The 27,854-nt window shown below is 36.5% G+C and overlaps 1 protein-coding gene and 1 long non-coding RNA gene across 6 annotated transcripts; one reads left to right on the forward strand and one right to left on the reverse strand.

Annotated features, from left to right (window-relative positions):
• The first annotated feature begins 2,532 nt into the window (after positions 1-2,532).
• On the forward strand, positions 2,533-11,573 carry LOC110008429 (uncharacterized). 3 transcript variants are annotated; one of them, XR_016041588.1, is made up of 6 exons: positions 2,533-2,674; positions 2,882-2,972; positions 5,217-5,326; positions 8,048-8,166; positions 11,037-11,082; positions 11,185-11,573. It is a non-coding gene; the product is annotated as an uncharacterized LOC110008429 (long non-coding RNA). The 3 variants fall into 3 exon arrangements; XR_016041587.1 differs by having other exon boundaries at positions 8,048-8,161; XR_002283324.2 differs by lacking the exons at positions 8,048-8,166; positions 11,037-11,082; positions 11,185-11,573 and having other exon boundaries at positions 2,536-2,674; positions 5,217-5,426.
• Positions 11,574-13,911: 2,338 nt separating this feature from the next.
• GCD1 (ribosomal protein L20) lies at positions 13,912-27,575 on the reverse strand. Of its 3 annotated transcripts, none has more exons than XM_006857836.4 (4): positions 27,310-27,575; positions 24,065-25,468; positions 15,309-15,498; positions 13,912-14,362 (listed from the first exon to the last, which is right to left on the reverse strand). In XM_006857836.4, the coding sequence occupies exons 2-4, from the start codon at positions 24,793-24,795 to the stop codon at positions 14,138-14,140; spliced, it is 1,146 nt and encodes a 381-aa protein (XP_006857898.1). In that variant the 5' UTR covers positions 24,796-25,468; positions 27,310-27,575; the 3' UTR covers positions 13,912-14,137. The 3 variants fall into 3 exon arrangements, with proteins under 3 accessions (XP_006857898.1, XP_011628361.1, XP_088704443.1); XM_011630059.3 differs by having other exon boundaries at positions 24,065-25,471; XM_088848317.1 differs by having other exon boundaries at positions 24,065-25,512.
• Between the last annotated feature and the right edge of the window lie 279 nt (positions 27,576-27,854).

Here is a 27,854-nt window from a genome sequence, read left to right on the forward strand (position 1 = left end):
ATTGTTCATAAATGCCCCAGATCTACACCATTCGTAGAGCTTCAAAAGTTCATGGTCGTAGGAGGATATGGTGTGGTTTCAAAGTACGACTTCACTAAATAGGAAAGTATATAAAGAGACCATTTACTTTTAGTACATAGAGATCACAATCACTAGAGTCCATCAAATTTTATATGAGGTGGTTGTAAGTCTATTACCGGCTAGACTCAAGTTCAAAAAAGAAAATTTCTTGTGTTTCATAATATACCTCGAGCCATCCAATTTGACATCTAAAAGCTATGAGTGATAGTAACCTCCTTATAATAATGGTAAATGATCTCAGTGCATACAATTCTTAGCTAAACATGAAAAAGAGGCAGCCTTATGAAAAGGGCAAAGTTTATATAGAGTCGAGGCTTTAAACAATCAAATTCGACCCTACATCAAAAATTTCACAAGAGATTGTTTTGATGTTCAAATATCCTCAAATTGATCATCTCATCATCAAGATGCATGGACATGAGAAAAAAAACTAGATTTCAGTTTTGGAAATAGTGTATTGTGTAATGCATTTTTGGACCGTCAATTTCAAGATTTGCAAGATTTTCAGTTTTCAAAGATCAGTCGATCTATACTATTTTTTAAGCTTTAAACTTTATAAATAAAGATGAAAATATATTTTAAGGCTATCACAAAGATTTTCAGTGTTGAAACCACATTTCTCGATACTATTTGAAGGTAGGCTCTAATTTGATTGTTTAGAGCCTAGGCTCTATACAAACCGCACCCTTATGAAAAACCACACCCCACCTAATTTGATCTCTTTTTAGAAGAACGTTAAATGGATAAATTTATGTCTTTTTAATATAAATAACATCAGTCGAAGTTGTGTGCCAATTCCCCTTAGAATCCTTCGAAATGTAAACGACACACTAAAACACAAACACTCGCCGTCTCTTTCATATGTTTCCAACTTTTCTACGATCCAATTTCCCTCAAGCCTCGAATTCGAATAATATAATAAAAAAAGGGTGCATGAGCCATGGTTCTAAACAATCAAAGTAAAGCACTCCTTTAAATAGTATGGGAAAATTTGGTTTCAATACTGAAAAACTTTACGATAGTTTCAAAATATATTTTCATCCCTAATTACAAAATTTTAAGCTAAAAAAATAATGTAAATCAAGCAAATCTAGAAAATCTTGAAAATTGACTATCTAAAAAAGCATTACCAGAAGTACTTTTTTCAAAACTTGAAATCCATTTTTTCTCACCAGGAAATGTGTGAGTGGTTCAAATTTTGGGGTAACTTGCGTGTGTTATTTTGATCTTCAATAGCTCCCTCAATTGGGATCGGGGTGTCTACACAAATATACAATAAGTATATCTTTGACATTTTAAATTTCTCATAACTATACGATTAATTCCAAAAAAAATTAACTCGATAAAATTCCTATCAATGATTTCCCGATGGTGACAATTGTCACTAATGTTGTGAAATTTGCCCAAATTTCATTTAATTAGGGACATGGAGGAATAAAAACAAATGACATGATTAGTTTATAAGAAAAATGTCAAATTTTTTTCGATCAGTTCAGTAATCGAACTTGAAATGCACTACTAATGCTAGGTGATAATAAATGTTCCAACGGAGCCGATTACTCGGCCGATGCGATGCCCCAGTTGAGTAGTCTCTCGGGTCCGAGTAACTCAGACCGAGCAGGGTCGAGTATTGTAGTAGTTGAAAATTATTTAAAAAATAAAACAATGCAAAAAAAATCTTTATAAATAGGAAAAATATATTCAAATAAAATTTAACGAAAACACAATTAGTTGTGTTTAAAAATTTAGCGAAAAATAAATTTTAAAAAATGAGTTTGTGAAATGGCATTTTAATTTTTTTTTAGAAAGGGTGGGAAAATGAATACTTTCTAATCTTTACCGAAATGATGGAAAACATAAAAAAAACATATTATAAAAATATAAGTAATGACACTATGAAACCCTCCGACACCTATGTGAGTGGGACTCTAAAGGATCACTATTAAATTTTGACACATATATAGAAAAATTATGACATGGGTGTGGAACTTAAGATAATGGGTTTTCTAAACCTCTGTGTCAAAATTTAATGATGATCATTTGGGATCCTACTCATATGGGTGTGGAAGGGTTTCATAGTATTATTATTCTATAAATTTATACTTTTTTCTTATAGTATTTTATAATTTTTTTAAAATCCCCAAGTTGGCGACAAGGGCCCGAGCCCCAGTAACTTGGTTGAGTTGCAACAACTCGGCCAATTTTTCAAACACCGGTGATAACCACTCAAGCCCAAGCCCAAGCCCAAGCCCAGCCCAAGGCCACAGTGGCTTGGGTGGAGGTTGCTTGGAAGGGGCCTTACAACTAGAAGGGGTTCGTAGGGGGTGTTTTTCAGATAAGTTGCCTTTGGAAGAGGGTCTACATTGTAAATTCCGTTTTTGGGTTCTCCAACGAAGTTTCGGCTTCGCCCCCCCGAAATTTATAATTTTCATATTCTCCCGCCCCCTCAAGCCTTTAAAAAGCACAATTCCCTCCATTTTAAGCCCATTGTGAGCAGTGATCTCTCTGTTGAGACAAGAGAAAATAAGGGAAATTGCAGATGTACGCCACGCCCTGAAATTTGCAGAGATATTTACGAATCGTAGGCTGTCTGGTATGCTCTCTCTCTCTCTCTCTCTCTCTCTTTTTCAATCTATGTTTATAAGAGAATTAACATCTCTCCATGTGTTTTTGAGAGAATTAGCATTTTGCCCCACGTATGCTGTAGGATTATCTTCCTCCCTCTGACTATCTAGGTTGCAGAGATTATTACAGAGCTTGTAGATTTAAATCTTAATGTTTGCTCTCTCTCTGTCTTTAGGTTTTGGAGAGAACCAGACACTATACCATTTGCTTTCTCTCTCTCTCTCTCTCTATGATTTGGAAGAATTTGGGCTTTTACAGATTAGGCGGTAAGATTTTGCACTCTCTCTCTCTCTCTCTCTAAGCCTTCAGAAAAAACATGAAGGCACTTGGTGATGTAGCCTTAAGCTACTCTCTCTCTCTCTCTCTCTCTCTCTTGAGTTTAGAACTGGTTTACTTACTATGATGTTGGATTTATATTTTTTCTGAGAAAAATTAAATTTCATCTCACAGCTTTAGCTAATTCCAAGTTCCAACAGTAGTTTAAGCCCTTAAGGCACTACCATACCCTTTTTTTTCATTTTCTATTCAATTATTTGCTGTCCATTACCCCTTAAGTCTGATTTTCATCGGTTTCTATGCCTTTTTCTATACATTCGAGTGCATTTTTCTTATATGGTTGATCAATTCATCCAATTTATCAATACCACTAATAATTTGTGCATCCGGAGTTAACAGATTTGTAATGCTTAATTTGCTGACTGCTCTTAGTTTTAGAAGCTCCTTTTAGTCCGACTATATTTTACTTCATCTATTTTTATCAATAAGGTTGCCGGTGGGCTATGTTACCTAGACACGACAACTGTGTCCGAATCCGATTCATGTCTGTATAAATTTCAGATATGAGGAGACATGTCGGGGAAATTACTGTTTTAATACTATGATAGATTTTTAGGAAATTTTTGCTAATATACTCATATTTTCAAGAAATTAGAAAAAAAATCCCAACTTCTCAAAACCTCACCCACACTTTTTTGCCCTATTTTCATAAAATTTTGGACAAAAATGCCTTTTACAGTAGTAGTTGTACCGTAAAAACAATTACGGTCCTTTTATGACCGTAATGTTCTTTAAGAACATCATGGTACTAAGAGTACGATAATGCTCATTACGGTACTCTTAGTACCGTAATGTTTTTTTAGACCATTACGGTATTAAAAGTATCGTAATGGTTTGTTTTTTTAATTATTGATTCATCCTAATCTTGAACTATTACGGTACTCTTAGTACTGTAATATTATTTAAAACCATTACGGTACTAAAAGTACCGTAATGTTTTTTTTTTATCTTGGAGCATTACAGTACTCTTAGTACCGTAATGTTATTTAAAACCATTGCGATACTAAAAGTACCATAATGTTTTTTTTTTTTTTTTCTTAATTATATCGATTGGCCAATCTTGGAGCATTACGGTATTCTTAGTACTGTAATATTATTTAAAACCATTACGGTACTAAAAGTACCGTAATGGTTTTTTTTTTCTTAATTATATCGATTGATTAATTTTGGTGCATTACGGTACTCTTAGTACCGTAATGTTATTCAAAACCATTACGGTACTTACCGTAATGGTTTTTTTTTTTTCTTAATTATATTGATTGACCAATCTAGATAACGGTATTAAAAATACCATAAATGTTTTTACGGTACAATGAATATCGTAAAAGGTATTTTTGTTCGAAATTTCACAAAAATAAAGCAAAAGGGTGTGGGTGACGTTTTGGGAAGTTGGGGTTTTTTTTTAATTTCTTAAAAATATGGGTATATTAGTGATAATTTTCCTAGATTTTTTACTCGATCCATAACTCCCCACTATAATGGTATTATCTTGTTTGGATATAAATACAGATTCTTTGTATCTTGTGAAAATCTTATATACGATTGTTAAAAGACAGTGATATGACCTTTTTTGCAAAGTCTATGTTACTCTGGTTTCAATCACAGAGAAACTACATATTCTATTTATGTATTTATGCATCTGGATGTCAAATTAAACATAAATGGAACTTAAGATGATTGTCCAAAATTTCTCAATCTCTGTTTTGTTATAACTTGAGGGGAACTTTTTTCTGTTTTTTTGACATGTTGAGTGGTATATGTAGTAGATAGAAATGAAACATCATATTGTGGCTGTGCTACACTGACCACCCAGCCCTCGCTCGGGCCCATTCTTACTTAAAACAGATTTACTTGGCCTAGTTGTTTCAACTTTAGTATTGAAGCTGTAGGAGTATCAATTTTGTATGAAAGAGACATATTTACCTATCTTGAGTGCAAACACCTATAAATCCACGCAACAAGTGGAGATGTTATTTTTTTTATTTTTGAAGAATTTGCTTGTGAAGTGATTTTTCTTAGAGTGAGATGATTATTACATTAAAAAACTGTTGAGGTCAACTTGAAATTGATTTAAATCACGCATAAAACTTCATACCAGGGGAATCATTTTGCTTTTCATGATAATTTATTAAATTTAGTTGTTTTTGCATATTATTTTTTGTTTGCTGTTGCAGTCTTGGGATCTGAATCTGCGACTAGGTGAAAGACTTAGAACTCCAAACTACCACGACACAATCAGATTCATCCAATGGGCATTACTGTTTGTTCTATATAGGAGAAGTTGGTACTTGTACTCAACTGGTTTTCTTTGAACTTTTTACTTTCATGTATAAATCCTATAAAATAATGCATATGGAGACCACTGGCATGTTCATATGCTCTTCTATGATGTCCTTTTTCCTAGTTTTTTAATTTTACAATCTAAAGTTGCAAAAAATGAGACAGGAGGTTGTTCAGTTAAGAACCACAAATCTTCACAGCCCTCAAGAAATCTTAAAAGTTTCAAACTAAGGGAAAATTTTAAATTAATGTGGTTTGATAAAGATCATCGGCTATAGAGGTAAGTTAGCTGTATACAATGTTAGAGGAATGTGGGGTAGGATATACATGTCTCAGCGATTTCCTTTATAAGAAAACTGTTCAGTGAAGCTAAAGGCTTGATCTCACTTGGTCTATGGAACCAATGCTAAATATTGAAAACGGGGAATTGTAAATATATAAAGCCACAAAATCTGATATATCCAAAATCACCAGAGTAGAGTTTAGGAATCTGAACGTGGTAGGTACACTGCTGGTAAGTAAATTTCTCTAGCTTGTCTCAAGTATGATACGATAAGAATGAACATGATGATCATAAAGGAAAGGAATCGCGGAATTGGGACAAAACCCAAAGATATACACCTGCTTTGTTTGCTTGTAGGATATGTCTACGGTGAGTATTGTGTGATTAAGAAAACAAATGTCTTGGTTGCGAAGGGATTGTATACAATGAGACCATTTACCATTAGAGCAAGGAGGTTAGAATTACTTATGACCATCCGATTTGAAATGTGATAGCTTGGGTGTCGCAAAGTTCGATTATTATTATTATTTTATTTTTTTTAATTTTGAGCTTAGTTAGTGCAATTATTGCAGCCATCCAATTTCACATTAAGATTACTTGTGACCACTTTATACAAAAGGTAAACGGTCTCATTATATACTTTTTTTTTTGGATGTAAAACCCTCACAGTTATGCTTTAAAATTGGGCATGTTTTAACGCTTGGATCTTCAATATTCATCAGTATATCGAGACATTTGCAACGTATTGAAACACAACCTCTGGGAAACTCCTATCCGTATATGAAACCGTTGGCAAAATAAAAAGGAATTCAAGCTAATGATATCGGAAAAAAACAATCCTCTGAAGTATTTGGTTTGATACAACATTCGTTATCATCAAGAAAATGGAACAAAAAAGAAGGAGATGGTGATTTGGCAAGGAAATGTACCTTAATCCTACTTCTAGTCCTTGAGTTTTGTTGAAGCCAGCTGTCACTGTCTCCCACATTTTGTGTGTTAGTAGCTACCAAGTAGAAGCGTATAGAAACGTCCCTCAGCCAGAGAACTTGCTCTTTGGCCGGCTGAGGTGAGTTACTATGTGAGTCCAGCACATGGCCAAATGGCTTTAAAAATATATTAAAAAAGTAAGAAAATTTTGAGAAAAAAAATGAAAATATTAAAAATAAATTCTAACCATTAAAACGTTAAAGCAAGGTTAAAAAAGTGGAAAAAATATAAAAAATTGATTATGGCAAAAAACACTCACCATTGTATTGGGACTTTGTTGAGTTCACTCAAATTCGGCTGACCTACTCGGCCTCATCCTTTGGGTGGGGTGAGTTTCGCCCGAGTGTGTTGTATGCATGTATAGTTTATATGTTAATATGCCAAAAGTGATCAAATGGTACATCGGGTAGCATCAATACTTTCTTTTCATCGTGGCAGGAGTTTGAGCCCCCCACAAACACTTCCCATATCTTGTAAAACCCAACTCTTTTATGGTGTCAAAAAAATAAAATAAAAAGGTTAAAAAATGTGCCATTGTCGGAATTGAACTTGTTGCCCACCAGTAAGGGGCACAGGCGGCAAGCATAACCAAAACGCCATCTTATATTTGTTGTAGAGAACATGGAATTTATATGTTATATATTTTACTTTTTTTTCTTTGTTTTTATTTTGGGATGGACACCGGCAAGTTATTCCGACTCGCTTGAGTAACTCACCTCGGCCAAGGTTTGAATACCTTGGCTGAGCCCTGGTCGAGTCGTTTTTCTGTATGTTGACACTGACAGTTGCCAAACACATATAAATCATGTAAGAAAATTGTATAACTGTCATTTTTTTTCAGTTTTTCTTTTCAGTTGGTTTGAATGGTTCTCAGCCGAGTAGTGGACTCAGCCAAGTCCTGGTACAATTCTAAGAAGTATCAATTTTTAGAAAATTGGTACTGCTTTTCTAGAGGTAGGTGGTAAGTTTTGAGGTTGATCATCAAGTAAGCAAGCACCCCATATTATATGCAGCTCGTATGTGATATTTCCTTGATGCCAATGCTTGCCTTTCTTTGAGCTAGGGCCTATTGGAATTGCAGGGAAATCTAGTTAAGTTGTTGCTTTGAGAGTATCTTTTGCTGGTAGCTTCAGTAGATATACTGGCCCAATAATAGGGTTGCGTACAATTTTGCTGGACAGATTTTAGTTACCATAAAGGATTAAGAATGTGGAAAGATTTAAATTCGAATATGACGGTTTAAGGTTTCTAATATGAAAAGTTTGTTACCAGTAATCTGAAAGATAGGTATCACTTTTTCCCTTTTTGGAGCGGCATTTTGAATGAATGAGTCATTATTACTGATTTCACACATTTTAATTCATTTGAATTCAAAAGTTGAGGTATCTGATAGCTGTCAAAGTCTTGTCCTTTGGAGTTGTGATAAGAGCTTAACTGTAAATTCCCAACACTTAGTCTGTCTCAGTGTTTCAAAAAATGGAAAGATAGGATGGATTGCACATCCACCAACTAATGGAGACAAGGAAGGCATCTGATGGTTTCTGCCTAGTGAAGCAATCGATCCCCGTGGTTAAGTAATTCTCCCTGTGTTTAAATGATTTTCAGTCACTCACTTACATGCATAGATTATTTTGGTGTTATGCTGCTGCTGCAACAGATGGCTTTAGAACAGGGGTTACAAAATGAAGAGAAATCTAGTTTAGGATCGAGAAAAAATGTGGCATCACTTAAAATTTGGGCCATATTCTTTCTCTTTTTATTCATATTTTGCCTTTGGTTTGAAAGTATAACATTGAACGGTCCAAAACCTCGTAAATTTGATTATTTGGGAGGTTTAAGAGTCCAAATTTTGAACCGCCTAATGCACAAAAAAACCGACATCTTTGAGCAGTTTGAAAATTGAAAATTGGAACTACCCAATACTTTGGTTTGGAAATTAGGGTTTCAAACTACCCAAACAAGTGTACTTGCAAGCCTCCTAAACAAATGTTTTTGGTGGCTCAAAATGAGACTTTTGAATTGCCCAAATACAAATTTTTTTGTTTGTGTTTTATGCACTTTGAGATCGAGAGTTACACTGTCGAATTGGGGTTAAACAAAAAGGAAAGGTTTATATGCTTCCTCTACAGTATAGAAGTTCTATTTTCCCTCTACTATCCAGCTGTCCAATTTTGATCAAGATAGTCATTCACTATTTGATTTTAGAATCGATCTCTAAGTATTTTATTTTTAGTTTTTTTATACAAATTGTATGAATATGAAATTTGGCACCTACCATATTCTCATTGGGGCGCACCTATAAAAAATATTAAAAATAATTTTTTGATAAAATATAATGACCAAAATACCCCTTAAAATTTTCAAAGGTATTTTGATCATTTTATTTTATTGAAAATGTTTTTATATTTTTTGCTAGTGCAAGTTTAATAAAGGAATAGTCGTCCAAAATTTGGTGTCAAAATAGTTTATAGAAAGAAAATTAAAAATAAATTAGTATAGAGACTTGACATTATGATTGGGGTAATCTTAGCCCTCCATTCAGAATGGACGGTTGGATAAAGGAGAGGATAGAACTTCTATGCTATAGGGGAAGTATAGAAAACTTGCCCTAAACAAAAAACGAAAAAAGTTAGACCTCAACTTAATATTCAAAATTTGGAAAATGAGGTATTGTATCATCTTTTCATAGTCCATACATAAATTTTTCTAAAATGAACTGTCATTTTTTTTGAGAAAATATCTCCGTACCTTCAGTTTTAAGTTTCATTTCTCAATAAATTTAAGGTTTTTAAATATATCTTGGAGTATTGAGATCCAATGTATTATTTCTTTTGACCCCCTGGACCAATTTTATCCACTTTGACTCTATTTTTTGGCCAAAATTAATCTTAAAAAGACATGCCCTTGTGTTTAACCAATCCCCTCTCTGTTCACATGATTCTCCTAAAATTTATTTCTCTCTCTCTCCTCACTCCAATGAATACCGTTACTTTCTCTCTCTAAAATTTGCTATTATAGTACCTAACAACTCCCTTTAGAGCTGGAACTGCTCCACCGACTACTGCTCATGGAGCGGTGTAGCATGCGACACACATCGAACCATGTTGTCTCTTAAGACCTCTCATTGGTTTGGGTCCACCTTAGCTTTGCTATGGTGGAATGCTTACCACTTTGATAACCTTAAACAATAGGGGAGAGAGGTTTGGGGGGAAATACAGAGCGAGAGAGAGAGAAGATTTTGGAGAATCATGTGAAGAGGGAGAGGATTATTTTAAAAGATCTGTTTTTTTAAGGTTTGTTTGGACTAAAAAACTAGAGTAAAGTGGATAAAGTTGGTTGTACGGAATTAGAAGATATATAAGATATTTATATTTTAATATATGTTTTAAAACTTTGGATCTATTGAATAATTAATGTTAAAAATAGGGGGTGCAAAGATATATATATTTTTTTTAAATTATTTTTTCTCAAAAAAAAAGTGTACAATAAGAGTGCTTTACATTTGGTACACTTATAATCAGCGTTAGATATTTGATGCGCAATTAGGCAGTTGACAGTGTATCGTTGACTGGGCCAGGCGTGTAGAACAAATTTTCTAGTGAAAATTACAGTATTTTTACACGTTACAGTTATGGATGATTGTGATATTTGTTTGCGTAAGGAATGGCGTCATTGCATACAAGCATAGATGCTTGGCAGTTATTGCCCAAAATTTGGTCTATTTTTTCAGTACATCAGTCCAAACAATTTTTTTCTTAAAAAAAAGGTCATACGTTTTTTATCTGATAGGAAAACAAAAAACACACGCACCCAAATAGTGCATACTCACTTACAATCTTTTTTACTCCTTAACATCTTTCTAACATCTCTCTCTCAAGTGAAACATTTGATGCATTGTTCAAATGCAAGCAAAGAAATGACACAAGAAACAAATATTTAGGGACACTAAAGTTGAAAGCATCGAGTACATCATCTCTCTAAAGTCATAAACTCCAAGAATTTTAACCCCCACAGCGCTCGATACCTTTGGTGTTCAGTGAAGCGGACTGTGAGTTTCAGTATGTTCTCCCTAACGTCGACAATTTTAATGGCGATAATCGGTAATTACTCTGAAACTTCCATACATTCACCCACCCTATTCTAGAGTTTCAAGGAATTCCAAATATTCGTCTCCTATGAATCCATTTCCTCCTACTCTCTTGTTGGTAAAATCTCTTCCCACTGTTTGTTCCAGGTGAGATTTTTGGAAGTGAGAGGGGAACTAGGGTTATTGGCTGTTCCCCTCTCTTTGGCAACAGAGATTTTTTTCGTTAAAAAAAGAGAATATCAAGGGTAAAAACAAAATGATTCGCCAATAAGCATCCAACTTTCAAAATAGCTTCTAATTTGAACATGTACTGTAAAAATCTACGAGTCTAATGCTTTTATCGTTTGTTTCTTTAAGGTTACTGGCTCCAACTGTCTATGTTCCTCTCCTCTGCAGTACCCAGGTGTTTACACATCTCTGTCAATATATATATATATATAGAAAGAGAGTATTATCTGTTCTGAACTGATCCAACTATCCTGCCCTCTTTCTCTCTCTCACTCAGGTGGGTGCAGGACATCGGCAATGTGTTCCATAACACTGCAGTTGCCAACGCCATAATAACCATCTCAGCAGTCTCTGGCCTCACCTTTGCCATGGATTTTAACACTGATCTGACCTATGCAGCCGCTGCCCTCACCATCATTTACGCACTCTGTTTCACTATCTCAATTAACATCATTCCAATTTCAATCTTTTTCAATCGCTCCCTCGGACACTTGCTTGTTATCATGGTGGGAATCAATCTCAATCTTCTCCTTTTGGCTTTCATACTCCATATGATTATTTTGCTTCCCCATGTAAAGGATATATGCTCAGAGGATGCTGAGCACTTGTTGAGAGAGAGGCATGTCTTATTATTGGGCCCGTGTTTCTACTTAAGCCATCTTTTAAATGGATGTTAGGAGAATCTCTCGACATCTATCTTTCAAATTACTAGTAACAAACTTTTCATATAAGGAAACTTAAACCATCATATTCAAATTTAAATCATTCCACATTCTTAACCCTCTATGGTAACTAAAATCTGTAAAATAAAACTGTACACAACCCTATTATTGGGCTAGTGTTTCTACTTATGCTACCAGCAAAAGATACTCTTCAAGCAATTACTTAACTAGGTTTCAGGGCAATTCCAATAGGCCCTAGCTCAAAGAAAGGCAAGCATTGGCACCAAGGAAATATCACATATAAGCTGCATAAAAATGGGGTGCTTACCTACTTCATGATCAACCTCGAAATTTGCCACCTTCCTCTAGAAAAGCAGTTACCAATTTTCTAAAAGTTGATACTTCTTAGAAGTGTACCAGGTCTTGGCTGAGTCCACTACTCGGCTGGGTACCCCGAGTAGTGTAACAAATAGGGGGTATTTAAAAAGAACTCAAAACAATGAAAAGAAAAACTCAATAAGTGAAGTTATAGAATTTTTCTCACATGATTTATACGTATTTGGCAACTATCGGTGAGTGTCAACATGCAGAAAAACGACTCGGCCAAGGTACTCAAACATTGGCAGAAGTGAGTTACTCAAACGAGTCTGAGTAACTAGCCGGAGTCCATCCCAATGTAAAAAAATTAAACTAAAAAAAAATAAAATAAATTAACATGAAAACTCCTCGTTCTCTACAACAAGTATAAGATGGCATTTTGGTTATGCTCACCGCTCTTGTATGGCCCTCTCTGGTGGAGAAGGAGTTCAATCCGACGATGGCACATTTTTTATCTTTTTTTTTTTTGACTCCTTAATAAGGCCGGGTTTTTAAAAAACATGGGCAGAGTTTGTGGGGGGGGGGGGGCTTGAACACCTGCCACGATGAAAAAAAAGTAGCGATGCTATCGGATGTGCCATGTGATCACTTTTGGCTCACTACATATTAATATAAAAGCTATAAATGCACAGTATAGGAATGCGCTAAGGACGTGAGTTCTCTCTCTCTATCTCAACTTATGACATGATGACAACTATGAAGTCTGTCGTTATGTCATCCGTCATTATGTCATCCATGACATCAAAGAAATATGGGTATTATACGTTTGCCCAAAATTTATTCTCCCAATCCAACACCTATATAGGGGATACTTTCGCTCTCCTCTTTTTTTTTTTTTTCCTTTTTTTTTCAGGGGTAATTCAATAGGATGGAGTTCTTTGTTCATAATAAAACAAAAACTCAAGCCGTGTTGTGGCAACCCACCTCCCTACATAGCCTTGAGCCTATTCCTACTCTTCCTATCCCATTGATTCTATTAACAAATTACTGAGTCATAAAATTATCTGATTATTAACAATAAAAAAGAGCATTGTAATTTGTATCAATTATTAACAAATTACTTAGTAAGAGATTTCATTAACTATGAAGAATACCTGATATTTTAATAAGAGAAATTACAATTGTTAACTACGTTGAAATCTGATCCATAACAGATAAATTACAATCGTTAACAGACAAAACGCAGAAAGTACAATTGTTTATAAGTTACATAGGGTTGAAAATTTGTAGGGTACAGGCATTTAAAAGAAATTATTACAGGGTAAAATCACAGAGAATATCCAATTACAACCAGGAATTTCTAAGTTTCATAGGGCTGAAAATTTGTAGGGTTATGGCAACTTACAGAGAAATAACACTGCCATCATTGAGTAAATCTATAATTTCGCTGTAGTGACAGAAAACTCATAGTAGTTTATCTCGTTATTAACAAATTGGTCGCTAATAGTTCCGCTGATATTGAAAAAAATACATCTAAATTACACATAAGCTAATAAATCATTGTAATTTCTCTATGTAAGCCAATAAATCGTTGTAATTTCTGTTATGTATTGACAAAACCTACGGGGGTTGAAATCATACAACCATCATTAAACTTAACAGTGAGAAGCATCGTACTTGAATGTTTCATTTCCAATAAATCAATGCTTCGAATCATACGCATCTGATATAACTTGTGGACAGGGCCCAGCCCTAAAAGCTAAGCTACAAAGTGTGGCCCTAGAGGCCGGGCCAAGACTGAGCCACCATGGCCTGAGAGTCAAACAAGGCCACCCCTGGCCCTATCCAACCCATGTTTTTCTTTTAGACCCGGCTCAGCCCAACCCCGCATGGTCTGGCCCTGGGTCATGACCGTGGCCCTAACCAGAGGATGCAGCACAGCACGTACAGTATAGTAGGCATTACTCAAACCATTTTGAAATTAGAAAAACCACAAAAGCCCTAATTTCTAAAAGATAAAATAATGTCTCAACTTTGATGTTCATAACTACTGATTGAAATTAACTGTTCTAGTTTCTAACATTCAAAAACGCCTCTATCAGCTTAATGCGTGTGCATCTACATCAGCTTATTTTGTAGGGTTCAATCTCACCAGAGCTCAAGCCCAACAAAATCACCTATAAAACAGCGGAGTTACTCAATAGAAAGTACAAAACCTAGTGGCACAAGAAATGTCAACAATTTCAAGAATCAAGCAGTCGGGAGGATTTTGCGCCGGCGCTTGACTGTCTCCCTTTTGACATACATCTTCTCCATTTCGTTGAGGGGGCGGCTCGACCCATCAGGCAGGCTCACAAACTTCCATCCACCTCCACCTCCCCGCTTTCCACGTGGCCCCAGCTTCTCCACAGTGAAATTCCACCCTTGTGAAGGACGACGCCTGCTATACTTGTGGACTTTTACCTCTCCAGCTACCTGCAATAATATAAGAGCAACAGCATAAACCCAGAATCCTTTTACATCTACACTTTCAGCAAACAACCTTCGCTATGAATATGAAGCAACAGAGAATACATGGAAGACATCCCTTGCCTGTATCATTATATTCATATTCTAATTTAAAAATAACATGATCAAGATTCATAAGAAAAGAAGACATAACTAATATGTCAGTATATCATTCTCATGACGGATTGTCCAACAAATAGCAGCAGTCCCCTGTCATGAAAATCACCCTGGGGAGTAAGTGAAAGCTATCAATAATTTAATTCGAAATCTAAGCTTCTCACTTTTATAGAGTAAGCACCTGGAAAAGAGTTTATATATCTCGTCCATGCATATAATAACAGAATCCGCTTTCAAGAAATAATGCCTTCAATGGGAACATAGTGAATAACATGTGCTCATTAAATATGTGATAATGCAAACGAATATTTAAATTGAGGATTATAAATAATGGAAATGATCATGTAGGAGGTCCGCTGTATTGAGTTTCAAAGGAGATGCCTGTAGTGACTTGGAGGTTATTTACTTTATAAACACCACCCACTACAAGTAAGCACCATCCTATCCCACATAAATCTTCTAATCCAATGGTTGGGGATAGAACTCTCATGAATCTAAATATAGGACCTCCTAGAAGATTATTTCCCTATTAATAAAAAATTATTAGTAGGCTTCATTTCATTGAATCGTTGGTTGACGATGTAAAGATCCCAAGAAAACAAAATTATTCATTTTCTCTTTTTTTTAAAGTTCAAAAATATTTCCTTTGTTAAGATAATAATTAAAAGGCTTCAATGATTTAGTCAAACACAAGAAAAGTGAAATCAAGCATACTTCTTAGTATTAAATCAAGGTATAGAATGGATAGATCTCAAGCATAGAAAACCTAGTAAAGTTGGAAGAATTTCAGACTTACTTTCTTCTTATTGAAGTTAAATCTCTGAAGGAATTCTTGATAGAGCATTTCATCTTCCTTTTGAGAGATCTCATACAACACTTCATCAGGATCCTTGGCGGTGCCATCCCAACCCTCAGGCATGACCTTGAAATCTGGCTTGTATGGAAGTGATGCCACGTGAAATTCTTTGTCATGTGAGTTGAAGAATCTACAAGGGGCAAAAAGAAATGCTCACTCACATAATCAAACAACTTAAAGGCAAACCTTATGTGCATGGGCATGTGAGAGCACTAAAATAAATGGCAGAGAAGAGTAACAGAGAATGTCATTTTGAGAACTGTTGATAAATGCCAGAGATAAGAAAGAGACAGTTTTAGACATTTTTATTTTCTGAAAAAACATGTCTAGGACTTCGACTGTATAACATATTTTGAAACTGTAAACTAGAAATTTAGCTTGATGTGCATTGTTGCTGAATAATACCCATTGTTCCTTAAAAATTCAGTTATATCAAACATGTATATTTACAATGCAACAACGACACATGTCACATGAATCGAAGCGAACTGATGTGTGTCGACATGCAAAACTCATATACACAGGAAATCTGTGTTAACATTTTCATACAAAAAAAAATTCTTCTTTTTTTTTTTCTTTTTTTTTTGGTACTCTCAAGCATGCAAATCAACAGAGAACAAATAAGACATGCCTGTCTATTTTGAAAAACACATGGTTCAGCATTGTAAAAAATTATTCGTTTTTTTTTTTTTTGGTACTCTCAAGCATGCAAATCAACAGAGAACAAATAAGACATGCTTGTCTATTTTGAAAAACACATGGACAGTGTCACGCAAACAATGTGGAGCCACAAGCACTGTTATTTCGAATAAAATTATTGATAGCTTTCGCTTACTCACTTTAAGACAGTGTGATGCAAACGATGTGGAGCCACAAGCACTGTTATTTGCACTACACAACCTAAAGCCATGATGGAACTCCTTTTGTGCAGAAGGAAATTCTGCAAATGTTTTATAGCATGGGTGATCAAGACTGCTGTTGCCCACGAGGCTAACATGCATTTATTTCTTAAGAGATTTTCTGAATGAGTGAATGTGTGCATAGAGTCCAACAAACTGACTGACTTGTTTGCCAAATAGGGACATCTTAATTGGATATAGTAGTTACAGCCATCAAGTAATAGGCAATTAGCTGGATCAATTTTGTTTTATGTGTCAAATGCAAAGACATAAAACACGTTTTTTTTTTTTCTTATATATATATTTTTTGGATTGGCAACACATGTATATTTTGAGAAAATTAATAAAGGAAAGCTGATACTTCTTGAAAGTTCCTAGGATGTATATTGTGGATTTTTTTTCTTTTTGGATTGGCAAGACACGTGTACATTTTGATACAATTGATAAAGGAAAGCTGATACTTCTTGAAAGTTCCTAGGATGTATAGTGGAGATCCTTGGTGCTAGTTCCTCTTTGATAAGGCTTGAAAGAAGCAGGAATACTACTCAAAGGCACACCAAAGAATAACATCCCTCATAACCAAGACAAGAGGAAAGAGTTTGGGGTTCTCAGACAACAGATTTCTTGAATAAATGGAGTTTTTTGTCGATTGCAGCACCAAGATTATTTGACCAGTAAACTGGCATCCATCGCCTGCTGGCAGAACAAAATTTAAATTTTGATAGTAGTTCCATGAGAACAGCAGGAAGGGCAAGGCTATGTGGAATTACGAGGAATCATGAACGTGCAGGTGGAGAATACATCCTAACATTCAAGGCCGGCCCCTTTGGACAATATGACGCAAATGATGTGGAGTTACAAGCACTGTTGTTTGGACTACACAACCTAAAGCCAGGATGGAACTCCATTTTTGCATGAAGGAAATTCTGCAAATGCTATAGCATGGGTGATCGGGACTGCTGTTGCCCAGGAGGCTAATGTACATTTCTTAAGAGATTTTCTGAATGAGTGAATCTGCACTTCGAATACATTTGCATAGAGTCCAACAAACTGGCTGACATGTTCGTCAAAAGACGGAACATACATAACTGGATCTAGTAGTTACACCATCAAGCAATAGGCAAATTGCTAGATCAATTTGGTTTTGCGTCAAATGCAAAGACAACGCATGTAATTTTTTTTCTTTGTTTTTAAGGATTGGCAACACATGTACATTTTGATACAATTAATAAAGGAAAGCTGATACTTCTTGACATCCTCCCAATCAACTTGGGCCCCAAACCTTTACAGTTTGAAAATATGTTTCACTTGTGGTAGTGGTCTTTCCATGGCAGGGGTAAGTTGTAGACTTCACGGAAAACAAAAAATTCTACTACTCAAGTCATCTCCAAAACAATGGATCCTCATCCTTCTAGGAGAAGTTCAACTCCTCAAAGTGGTCCTTGCTGAATAAAATTATCAAACAAAATCTCCTAGAACGGAGCAACCCTTTCCAACAAGAAAAGAAAAAGAGGCATGAGGCCAAATTGGACTGCCATACCATTCTCAAACGAGAAGAAATTGATTGGTAGCAAAGATCAATTTTTAAATGGTAAAAGGTGGGAGATAGAAACACAGCCTTCATCCATAGAATCACAAACTGCTACCAAAGGGCCAGTTCCATTACCAAAATCACAGCGGATAATTGAGCCTTCAAGGAACCCCAAGAAGTCTGCTCTGCCATCATCTCCTTCTAGAAACTGTTTACGGCCTGCCATAACTTTCTTTGATGTATGACAAACCTTTCCATCCTCTCACTCCTTAGTCATTAGGCCACTTGGCTGGAGCAACCCTTCTCAGAGGGAGAAATTCTTCACCCCATCTCCGACCAAGCCCCTAGACAGGATGGCTTTCCAGTCCGTCTTTGCTGAATTTGGGACACCCTGGAGCCGAATGTTTTAGCCTTCTTAATCAATTCTTCAACAGGCACTGTAGAATGAATGCAACCTTTAATCCTCCATTACCTTAATCCCAGAGATCTAAGGAGCACAAGAGATTAAAGATTACAGCCATCTATGCTTACACAATTTTTCTTACAACATCATGGTGAAGGTCTTGGTCTCTTGCTTGCATGAGGTTCTTAACTTTATTATCTCACCTAATCGGAGCGGCTTTGTAATAAAATAGGCAAACCTTGGTTGGGGCTTTCACAACCCATGAAGCTGATCCATTCCAGGCACCCAGCCAAAGGCCCCCCGCCTAATTCTTGAACTGTTCTAGGAGAAAGCATATGACCATGTTATGACCATGTTGATTGGTCCATTTTGGATGAAGTCCTCACGAAGATGAGCTTTGAAGAGAAATGAAGAAAATGAAATTTCTGGATGTATCCTACACCTGTGTCCATCCTCATCAATGGGTTCCCAAAGCGCTTGTCCACATTTTGAGAGGCCTCAAACAAGATGATCCTTTGTCACCCATTTTTTACATAGTTGCAACTGTTCAACATATCTATTTTCAAACTATTCCAACTAGTGTCTTTCAAGTGATTTCAATTCCTCAAGGAATGGCTCAGAAATTTTCCACGTCCAATATAGAGGCGAATAGAGGCGACACTCATATTTTCTGACGCTTTGAAAAACCAATTCGACTGTCTTTGGATCTTCCTCAAATGCTTCAAAATTGCTGCGAGCATGAAGATCTATATGACCTATTCCAAAATTCTGGGTATTCCTATCGAATAGCACTCCTTTGAGGATTTTGCCACGCACCTGAGTACATGTTGAATATCTCCCATCCAAATATTTGGGACTCCCAATCTGCCTGTGAAGCCCATGCAAAGGACTTTGGGACCCGATTACGAAAAGTTCTAATAAAAGCTAGCTGCCAGGAAGGGTAGAAGATTTTTCATTTGGGGAATGTATCACCCTCAACAAAGCAATGCGCTCAAACATTCACATCTTCTATATGTCCCACTTTCAAATGCCAAGCCAGCATTATTATGAAAAGGGAGAAAAACCTATAGAGGACTTCCTATGGTCCACATACGGGACCAGAAGGAAAATCCATCTTATGCCTACCTAAGAAGACTGACAGAATGGGTATATGCAACATAGCTTTCAAATGCCAGCCAGCATTATTAAGAAAAGGGGGAAAAAACTATACAGGACTTCCTATGATCCACATACGGGACCAGAAGGGAAATCCATCTTATACCTACCTAAGAAGACTGACAGAATGGGTATATGCAACATAAAAAAGGCAAACATTGCCTTGTTGGGCAAGTGGTGATGGCAATTTGTAACACAGCCGGACTATTTATGGCAAACAATAGTACACCATAGGTATGGAAAAACAGAATTCAGGGTGGCTTCCCAAAGGGGCACCTCTAAGCGGTGCATTATGCGACTAAAAAAAGTATCTTCTGTGTGTCAGCAAAAATTCATGGACGGTGTGTGATACAAATTTAACAAGAAGGAAATGGTCCGCTTTTGGATGACTGGATCGACCTTTGGACTGGCTACAAGAGCCTCAAAGATTGATTGCCCAACCTGTTTACTTCAACCCCAGACTCAAACACGATAGTTGCAATTTATGAGACTATGGCAGCAAGGGTCGTCAGGAGCCCCATTCTTAGAAGACCACTCACCAACCCTAAAACATAGAAACTCCTATCCATGTTGCAACTTCTACAGTCATTCTTCTTGAACCTCGTGCACCTTGACTATGGCTTCGCAGAGACAACCTTGATCGAGTGTATAGGATAGATGTTGACTGGCATGGAGCAAGACAAACTCATCTGGTCCTAATCCTAGTCAGGAAAATTCACAATCTCGAATCTCCTCTTGGTACCACACCCTCAACCCCAAAACCCCCCACACCATTAGTACATAGCAAAGTGTGGTCCTCCACTATCCCTTGGAAACTGGAAGCATTCTACCGGCCAGTCATCACTAACCAAACATAGAAGTTGACCAGTTACAAAGAAGCCGAAGAAACTCATGACAATCTTTTCATCGAAAGCCCTGTTGCTGCCTTCTTATGGGAGAACCTCCTATAGTCCTTCCAATGTTCATGGATCACACCGAACTCATTCCAACAGTTATTCTCAGCCTTCCTTTCCGCACCATACCCCGCTGTAGGTGTCTTCCAATGGTGGGTATCTATCCTCACCACTATATGGGTCATTTGGAGAGATAGATACAACAGAACATTTGAAGGGACAGATAGAAGCCTAACTGCATTGGCAGACTACAAAAAAGACACAAATAACTTCTAGGAGAAACACTGCAAAGGCATGCAGTCCTTTTCAAGAGTAGATTGTAAGTCCCATTGGCTCATGATGCATCCGAAGATCCAACTTTTAGAGGATGCCTACACTCAAAGCCATCAAGTTTACTCCTAGACCTAGTGGCTTTGGGGGTATCCTGAGAGACACCGAGGGTAAAACTATCCTTCCTTTCTTAGGTCAAACTGGTGTTGTTAACTCAGCAATGCCGAAATCAATGGTTCCACCGAAAGGATTAATGAGGATCAACCCTTCAAGAGGCAAACACTTAATTATAGAAGTGACTTGCAACTCATGGATGTGTAAGTCTGCCCAATATCGTTGGAGAATGTCAAAAGTTTTTAGCACAATTTTCATCTATCTAGGCCTCTTCGAGGCTCGTGAGAGGGTACTAGGATCGTTCTTGTCCAAACCATCACTAACCGTTTTCGTCCATACCACTACTAACCATTTTTCGTTCAAAGCATTACAACAAGTACCGCTACCCTAATTTTTGTATGATGTACCTACTGACCCATCATTTCTGATTCTTGATAACTCCAGGTAAAGCACCCAGCTTGTGGGCTGCCTCGATACCTACCATCTCTCCTGGATCTTTTATTTTGTTTTTTAAGAAAACTCTTTTGTTAATTAACAGATATATATCAACTCTTTCAGAAAAAATAAAGCCGTAAAAAAAATGCATACTTTCTATTTCCATCCTGTTTAAATTAGATAGATATCATTTTGAAATATTGAAGATTGATTGCCCTCTTACAAATGGGTTTGTACCGAAGGGCTAAAACATACTCAAAATATATTTTTATATTCGTATGTGTTGTGAAGGTATATTCCCCAGGATCTTATTTCGAAAAGAAACTTCCTGGGATTTGAGATGCTATCGATCAGTTAATAATCTATGCATCAAAAAAAAATCAAAAATTAATAATCTAATCAAAACAATTATCAAGAACTAGGTACTTATATAAACAAATAAGGTCATATTGATCTACACAAGAACCAGGTGTTGATTTGAACAGGATGACAATAACTCTAATAGGTATAACGAGAAAATTATTAACATAATGTCGTCATGGTGACCATTGACCAATGCCTGGTCCAATCACATATAACCCAAAAGATGGTACAACTACAGAAGAAATGACCAAGAAAAGATGAAAAGGAGCAAAACAAAGAAAACACCAGTTTTGATCTTCCTGATGTGATATTTAAAATTGGAGGGTATGCTAGTGCAAATCAAACCAGTCAGATAGAACACTCAAATTTAGTCCTTATAATATAGAATGAAACAAACAAAAACCTTTCACAAATGAACTAGAAACAGTGCTTTGGATGTGCAACATTATAGTTCACAAGAAATTGTTACTATGAATGAATCCAATCCCAAGAGAATATAATGTTCTCCCTCTAAACAGGATTTAAGACAAGCACTGCAGTTTAGATGAATGCAAGATTCCATATCTGTGCTTTCAGTATTTAACAAGCCACTCCAGTACCATGATCTAAAATAGTTATTCAGATATCTAAAATACTAGGCAATCTAATATATTATGAGCATGCATAAATCTAAGCCGATTTCACAGTTCACTATTATTTTTTCCTTCCTCAATCAAACAAATAAAACTATGAATTTCATTCAAGACAAGTGATGATCGATATTTCAATGCATTGTACGTATGCAACAAAATTTTCAGTTCGTACATATTGCAATAAATAATGCTATAAACTTTCAAATATCTGCATGTTACAAGACATATATAACACCCCTCAGTTCTTAAGTTTTTAAACACTGACTACATATTAAAACAAATTTTTGATTAATTGTCAACATTTTTCAATGGATTTTTGAATGAATTTCAAATGATTTCATATTCACAAGGAAAACCACTAGGATTCAACTCACAAGAAACTTTCCATCCTGAGTGAATTCTTTTATTGAGCTAGCAAAGATAAATCGAAATGTTCTAAAGGAAAATAGATCAGATTTGAAATAAGAAATAGGGGTAAACAATATAAATAATCACTCTGATATCAATGCAAACTGTACCAGTGCTAGAAAGTCCAACAACTTTGAAGGAAACAATGTTGTAGAAAATAAAATGGAAAAGAAGAAGAAGAAAAACATGGTGTTTCAGACAAGGCTTTAACACATATAATGCGCATTTACCACCACCAAACAATGTTCAAAAAGGCAGAGGCAGCCGCCTAGGTGGCCAGGGGCCTTGAACGCCGCCTAGGCAGCGAGGCGGCCGCCTAGGTGGCCAGGGGCCTTGAACGCTGCCTAGGCAGCAAGGCGGACGCCCAGATACCTGGGTGACCCTAAGGGCAGGGAGTTGGGGTGGGGCCATAGGTTGTTTTGTGTGTGTTTTTTGTGAATGTGTGTGTATGTGTTTAGTGTGTGTACGTGTGTGTGCCCATATGTGTGTGTGGGGGGCCTCGCATGAAATTCTTGAAGATCATCCTTTTTCTTTTCTTCTTTTGGATCCATATTTGTGAGAGAGATCTAGAACACTTGGAGGATGTTCTTCTTTTTCTTCTTTGAATATGTCGATTAAGAGAAAAAGAGAGAGATTATCTGTAAGAGAGAGGGACCTTGTGTCGAACACTTGCAGATCATCTTCTTCTTTTTCTTCTTCTTACGTGTAAAGATGGAGCATATAGGTCCAGGCTATCTTTGTATGTGTATGTGTGTGTGAGAGAGAGAGAGACAGGCCATGTATTGAACACTTGGCGTCTATGTTCCTCTTCTCCTCATATGTAGAAAGCACATAGACCCAAGAAAGAGAGAGAGAAGGGCAATACACATGTCTACTTTTTATTTGTGTGGATTTGAGTTTTTTCTTTTTCTTTTTTTTTTTTAAGGGGTGGCACTTGGTGGGCACCCAGACCCGCCTAGGTGCCTGCCTAGACCCCACCACCTAGGCTAGGTGGCTTGTTGGCCAGGCCGCCAAGGCGGCCGAAATTGCGTTCACTACCACCAAATATTGAAAGATTTTGTAGATGTTTTGGCCACTATTCTAGCAACAATTGAATGTTTCGTTGTTTTCTTATCAGTGCATTATCTAAGGAATTTGTAACTATTACAAAAGATTACACGATAATTTCAATGTCAATGTCCAATATTTTCAAAGCTAGAAACTTGTTTTCACTTTTGAAAATTGCAAAGCTAGAAACCACTTTTTAGGGTAACTTAATTAAATATCAAGTGCATTCAACATATAGCAATCAAAACACACACTTCAATTATCCTAAATTCACCGCATGCCCTCAATAAAAAAGATTGGCCTTAAATTTCTAAAAGAGCTTTTTTCTCACTGGAAATAAGCTAAAATAATAAAAAATAGTTGAAATGGGTCTCCAAAACAAATGAACAGAATTTTCAGATGACATCAAGAATTGACCCAAGAATCCAACTTAATGACCTTCCCAGGCAAATGCAAGAACCACAACAGTCAATCAAAAACAAAAGAAGAAGACTATTATGATAACACTAAACAAAGAAATCATTGAAAAAGGAGAAAGGTGCTCACTCTGGACAAGTATCCAACAAGAGCTCCACGGAATCATCCAAAGGGTGCCCCAGTTTCTTCTCTTCCTCCTCCTCCATCTCCTTCAACCAAAGGATCGCATGAACCCTCTGCCTCATTATCCTGTAATCCTTCGCCAGCTTCTCCACAGTGTAAACCTCTGGATTCTGCTTATGCAATCGATACATCTCACTCTTCTCAGAGTCCTTCAAATAAGATCCTCGAGCACCAGGCTCGTGCACCTGTTTCATCAACACTGACATCTCCTTCACACGCTCATCCCAGCTGTCAACAAACGCTCTGCTCTTCCTATTCTCTCTCTCCAACTCTGCAACTGTGTCATCTGCAGCTTCTGGTTCAGACACTTGACTACTACGACGACCAATGGCTTCCCCTTGGAAATGCTCTTCAGTCAAGCCAGTTGACCATGAGGAGATGGAGTCCCAACCTCCTCCTCCTCTTCCTCCAACTCCCCATGCCGCCTCCTTATCTTCAAAAGAGGACCTTGCCTTCAGGTTTTTCTTGCTATCCTCATAGGATGATGCAGCCTCTTCCCAGCTTTTGTCCCATGTGTCCTTTCCACCCCCATTATCAGATTGACTCGAGAAGGCCCTACGATAGAAGAATGGAATAATGGGGAGTAACATAGGGTTTCTGGAAGCAGAAGAAATGCATGATGATGATGACAATGTGAGGGAGCCAGAAATGGAGAAGAGATAACGGACAGCTTTCATGGCCTGCTTGTTTTCTCAGTTTAACTCTTGGAGGGAGATGGAGTGGCGATGGATAATGGTGTTGCAGATGAGGTGTGAGAATGGGGAGAGACAGTAGCTAGGGTTTTTACTCGAGCCTGATCAACAGTTGCAGAGCATGGTAAACAAGGAGACCGAGTTTTTGGGCGTATCCTGAGAGACACCCAGGTTAAAACTATCCTTCCTTTCTTAGGTTAAACTGGTGTTGTTAACTCAACAATGCCGGAGCCAATGGCTCCACCGAAAGGATTAATGAGGATCAGCCCTTCAAGAGGTAAACACCTAATTATAGAAGGGACTCAGAACTCATGGATTTGCAAGTCTGGCCAATATAGTTGGAGAATGTCAAAAAAAATTAACACAATTCTCATCTATCCAGGCCTCTTCGAGTCTCCTCTAGGCAAGCCGGTCACGAAGGCAATTCAGTGGCTGGCTTTTTGGCTAGAGGGTAACTCCAAGCGGATCACTGGTGACAGCTAGCATCGTTCTTGTCCAAACCATCACTAAGGGCCTGTTTGATAACTGGAAGGTTCCCTAGAAATTGGTCAGTTCTTCTTTGTTGGTAAGAAAGAAGTTACTGTAAGAAGTTCTGAGTTTCTGTGTTTGATAACCTGCTGGAATGTTAAACAAGTTCTGGATTTCTGTGTTTGATAACCTGCTGGAATGTGGGTGAGAAAGAATAATTCAGATCACTTTCCCCTAAAAACATAACACACATTATGATATAATTCAGATCACTTTCCCTTAAAAACATAACAAACTTACCATCATATGTGGTATACTATTGATTAAAAAAAACACATACATACCAAACACACACATTGGGCCCATGAATATACAACAACTATGTAATGTCATATCCACAACAACTATATAATGTCATATCCCATTTTATTAATGTAATATACAATTTTATATCCAACAAAAAACGGGTAAAAAAAAACTTCAGTTCTCAAGATGCCAGATACCACAGATTGCCACATGCTTTAACCTTACAATGGCAGAAAAAAGAAGTTTTCATTGATCCACATTTATTCAAATTAGAGCTAAAACAAGAGAACTCGGTAAGCAATTTTTTATTAAAAGATCCACATTTAAAACATTTTGTAATTAAATATTGTTCATTATGTATTTCATCGATAGTCTCTGTCATGAAATCATTTAAATATTAGCAGCGATTGGTATTAATGTGGAAAAACAAGGGGATTGCCACAAGCTACAAGTAAACAATATCAATACAAAGAAAAAGGAAAGCGTGGAGCATTGAAGACTCGAAGGGGTTTTGAAAAACCATATAACCTCATGTATTTGAATGCCTACCAACTTTAAGGACTGCATCCATGAATTTCATCTCATTCAGTATTACATATTATATTTGAAACATTGTAAATGTATGATCCATCTAAAGCACATCCACACCTCAATATACAACCCATTAAGCAAAGTTTGGATGCAATTATCAAGAAGCTAAGATACAAAATTGATTTACATAAGATATCAGAAAAGGACAATGGAGAAAAAGGCAATTAAGGAAGTTAAGAATTTAAGAATTGGAAGCAACGATTTGTTCAAGCCAGGGGATTTAAGAATTTTTAAAATGAGAATCAAAAGAAACTTTGCAATGGAGACAATTAACAAAGTTCAGATTCTTCTAAGACGCTTCAAAGGATTTTCAAAGAAAAAAATGCGAAAAGCAAATTCAAGTATGCCACAAACTTTTGAAGTCCACAATCCCTCAGTCAGTGGGTCACATTTTAACAGGAAAAGTAAATCTTTTGAGGGAGAGAGAGGTGGCAATAGGTAACACAAACAAGTAGCTCAAACACACTCAAAAGAAGATCTACCACAAAACCGGCATGAGTTTCATTTTTTATCAACAAGAAGTGACGCAGAACCAGATGCTAACATTAGAGACTCGGAAGAATCCATGGTATAAACATTCGAGTCCACAAGGTAAGAAATGTATGGTAAATTACTAGTTATCCAAAAGTACGGAAAAGTTATGATCTTCTAGAGAGAGAGAGAGAGAATCTGGTATCAAATGCCAAACATGAATAGCCCAACCATATGCACAAAGTAATAAAATTCCAACCCAAATCAGATATGAAACTCTGATGACAAAAAAAAAAAACAGAATATAGAAAATCAATTCCTTTAAGATAACTCTCAGCAAGTGTCAATATCAAAGTCAGATTTTGATATTACCCACACATCACAGATGAATAATATAGTCATATACATAAATAAAAGAAAAAACAATTTCAATTGTAGAGAAAGGGGCGTATCAGCAATTTATTTGGGGTTTATCAGTGAGTTTTATCAGTGAGTTAACTCACAGATTTGGGGTTTATCAGTGAGTTAACTCACTGATTTGGGGTCTATCAATGAGTTTACTAACTAATTTGGGGTTTATCAACAAAAATAGCAGTATACAAAATTAAATAGCTGAATTAGAGTTTATCGTCATAATAAACAGGAAAAAAGATAACAACTCACTGATTCGTGGCTTCAAGCTCTGTGATAATCGCGATAGAGGCTGCTGTGGGCGTCTTCTCCTTCTTCAACCTCGGTTTTTCACACGCTTCACGGGCTTGAGGGGCTGCTGTGGTTTTTGATCGAAGGAAGCTCGGGTTTTTTTATGCCCCCACTTAAACTGAAGGAAAAAGTTTATATAAGTGCGAGGCTCTAAAAAAAAAATTGATCATTTCAACCTCAACCTGCGTCTGCACGAGAAAAGAATGGATTTCAACTTTTGCGTCCATACGAGAAAAATATGGATGAAAAATAATTGCATCTTATAATGCAATTTTTTAAACGTCAATTTTTTAGATTTTCAAGTTTTCATGCATCTCTTCGCATTTACATTAGGGAAAAGTTTATATATAGAGCCATGGAGCCTATTACAAAAATTTCACAAGAAGAAGTTGTTGTGATGTCCAAATATCCTCAAATTGATCATCTCGACATCAAGATGTATGGATTTGAGAAAAAAAGTAGATTTCAAGTTTTAGAAATAATATATTTTGCAACGTATTTTTAAA

Source organism: Amborella trichopoda, chromosome 9 (assembly GCF_054954075.1).
Source record: "Amborella trichopoda isolate Santa Cruz 75 chromosome 9, AtrichopodaSantaCruz75HAP2 v2.0, whole genome shotgun sequence".
Lineage (NCBI taxonomy): Eukaryota > Viridiplantae > Streptophyta > Magnoliopsida > Amborellales > Amborellaceae > Amborella > Amborella trichopoda.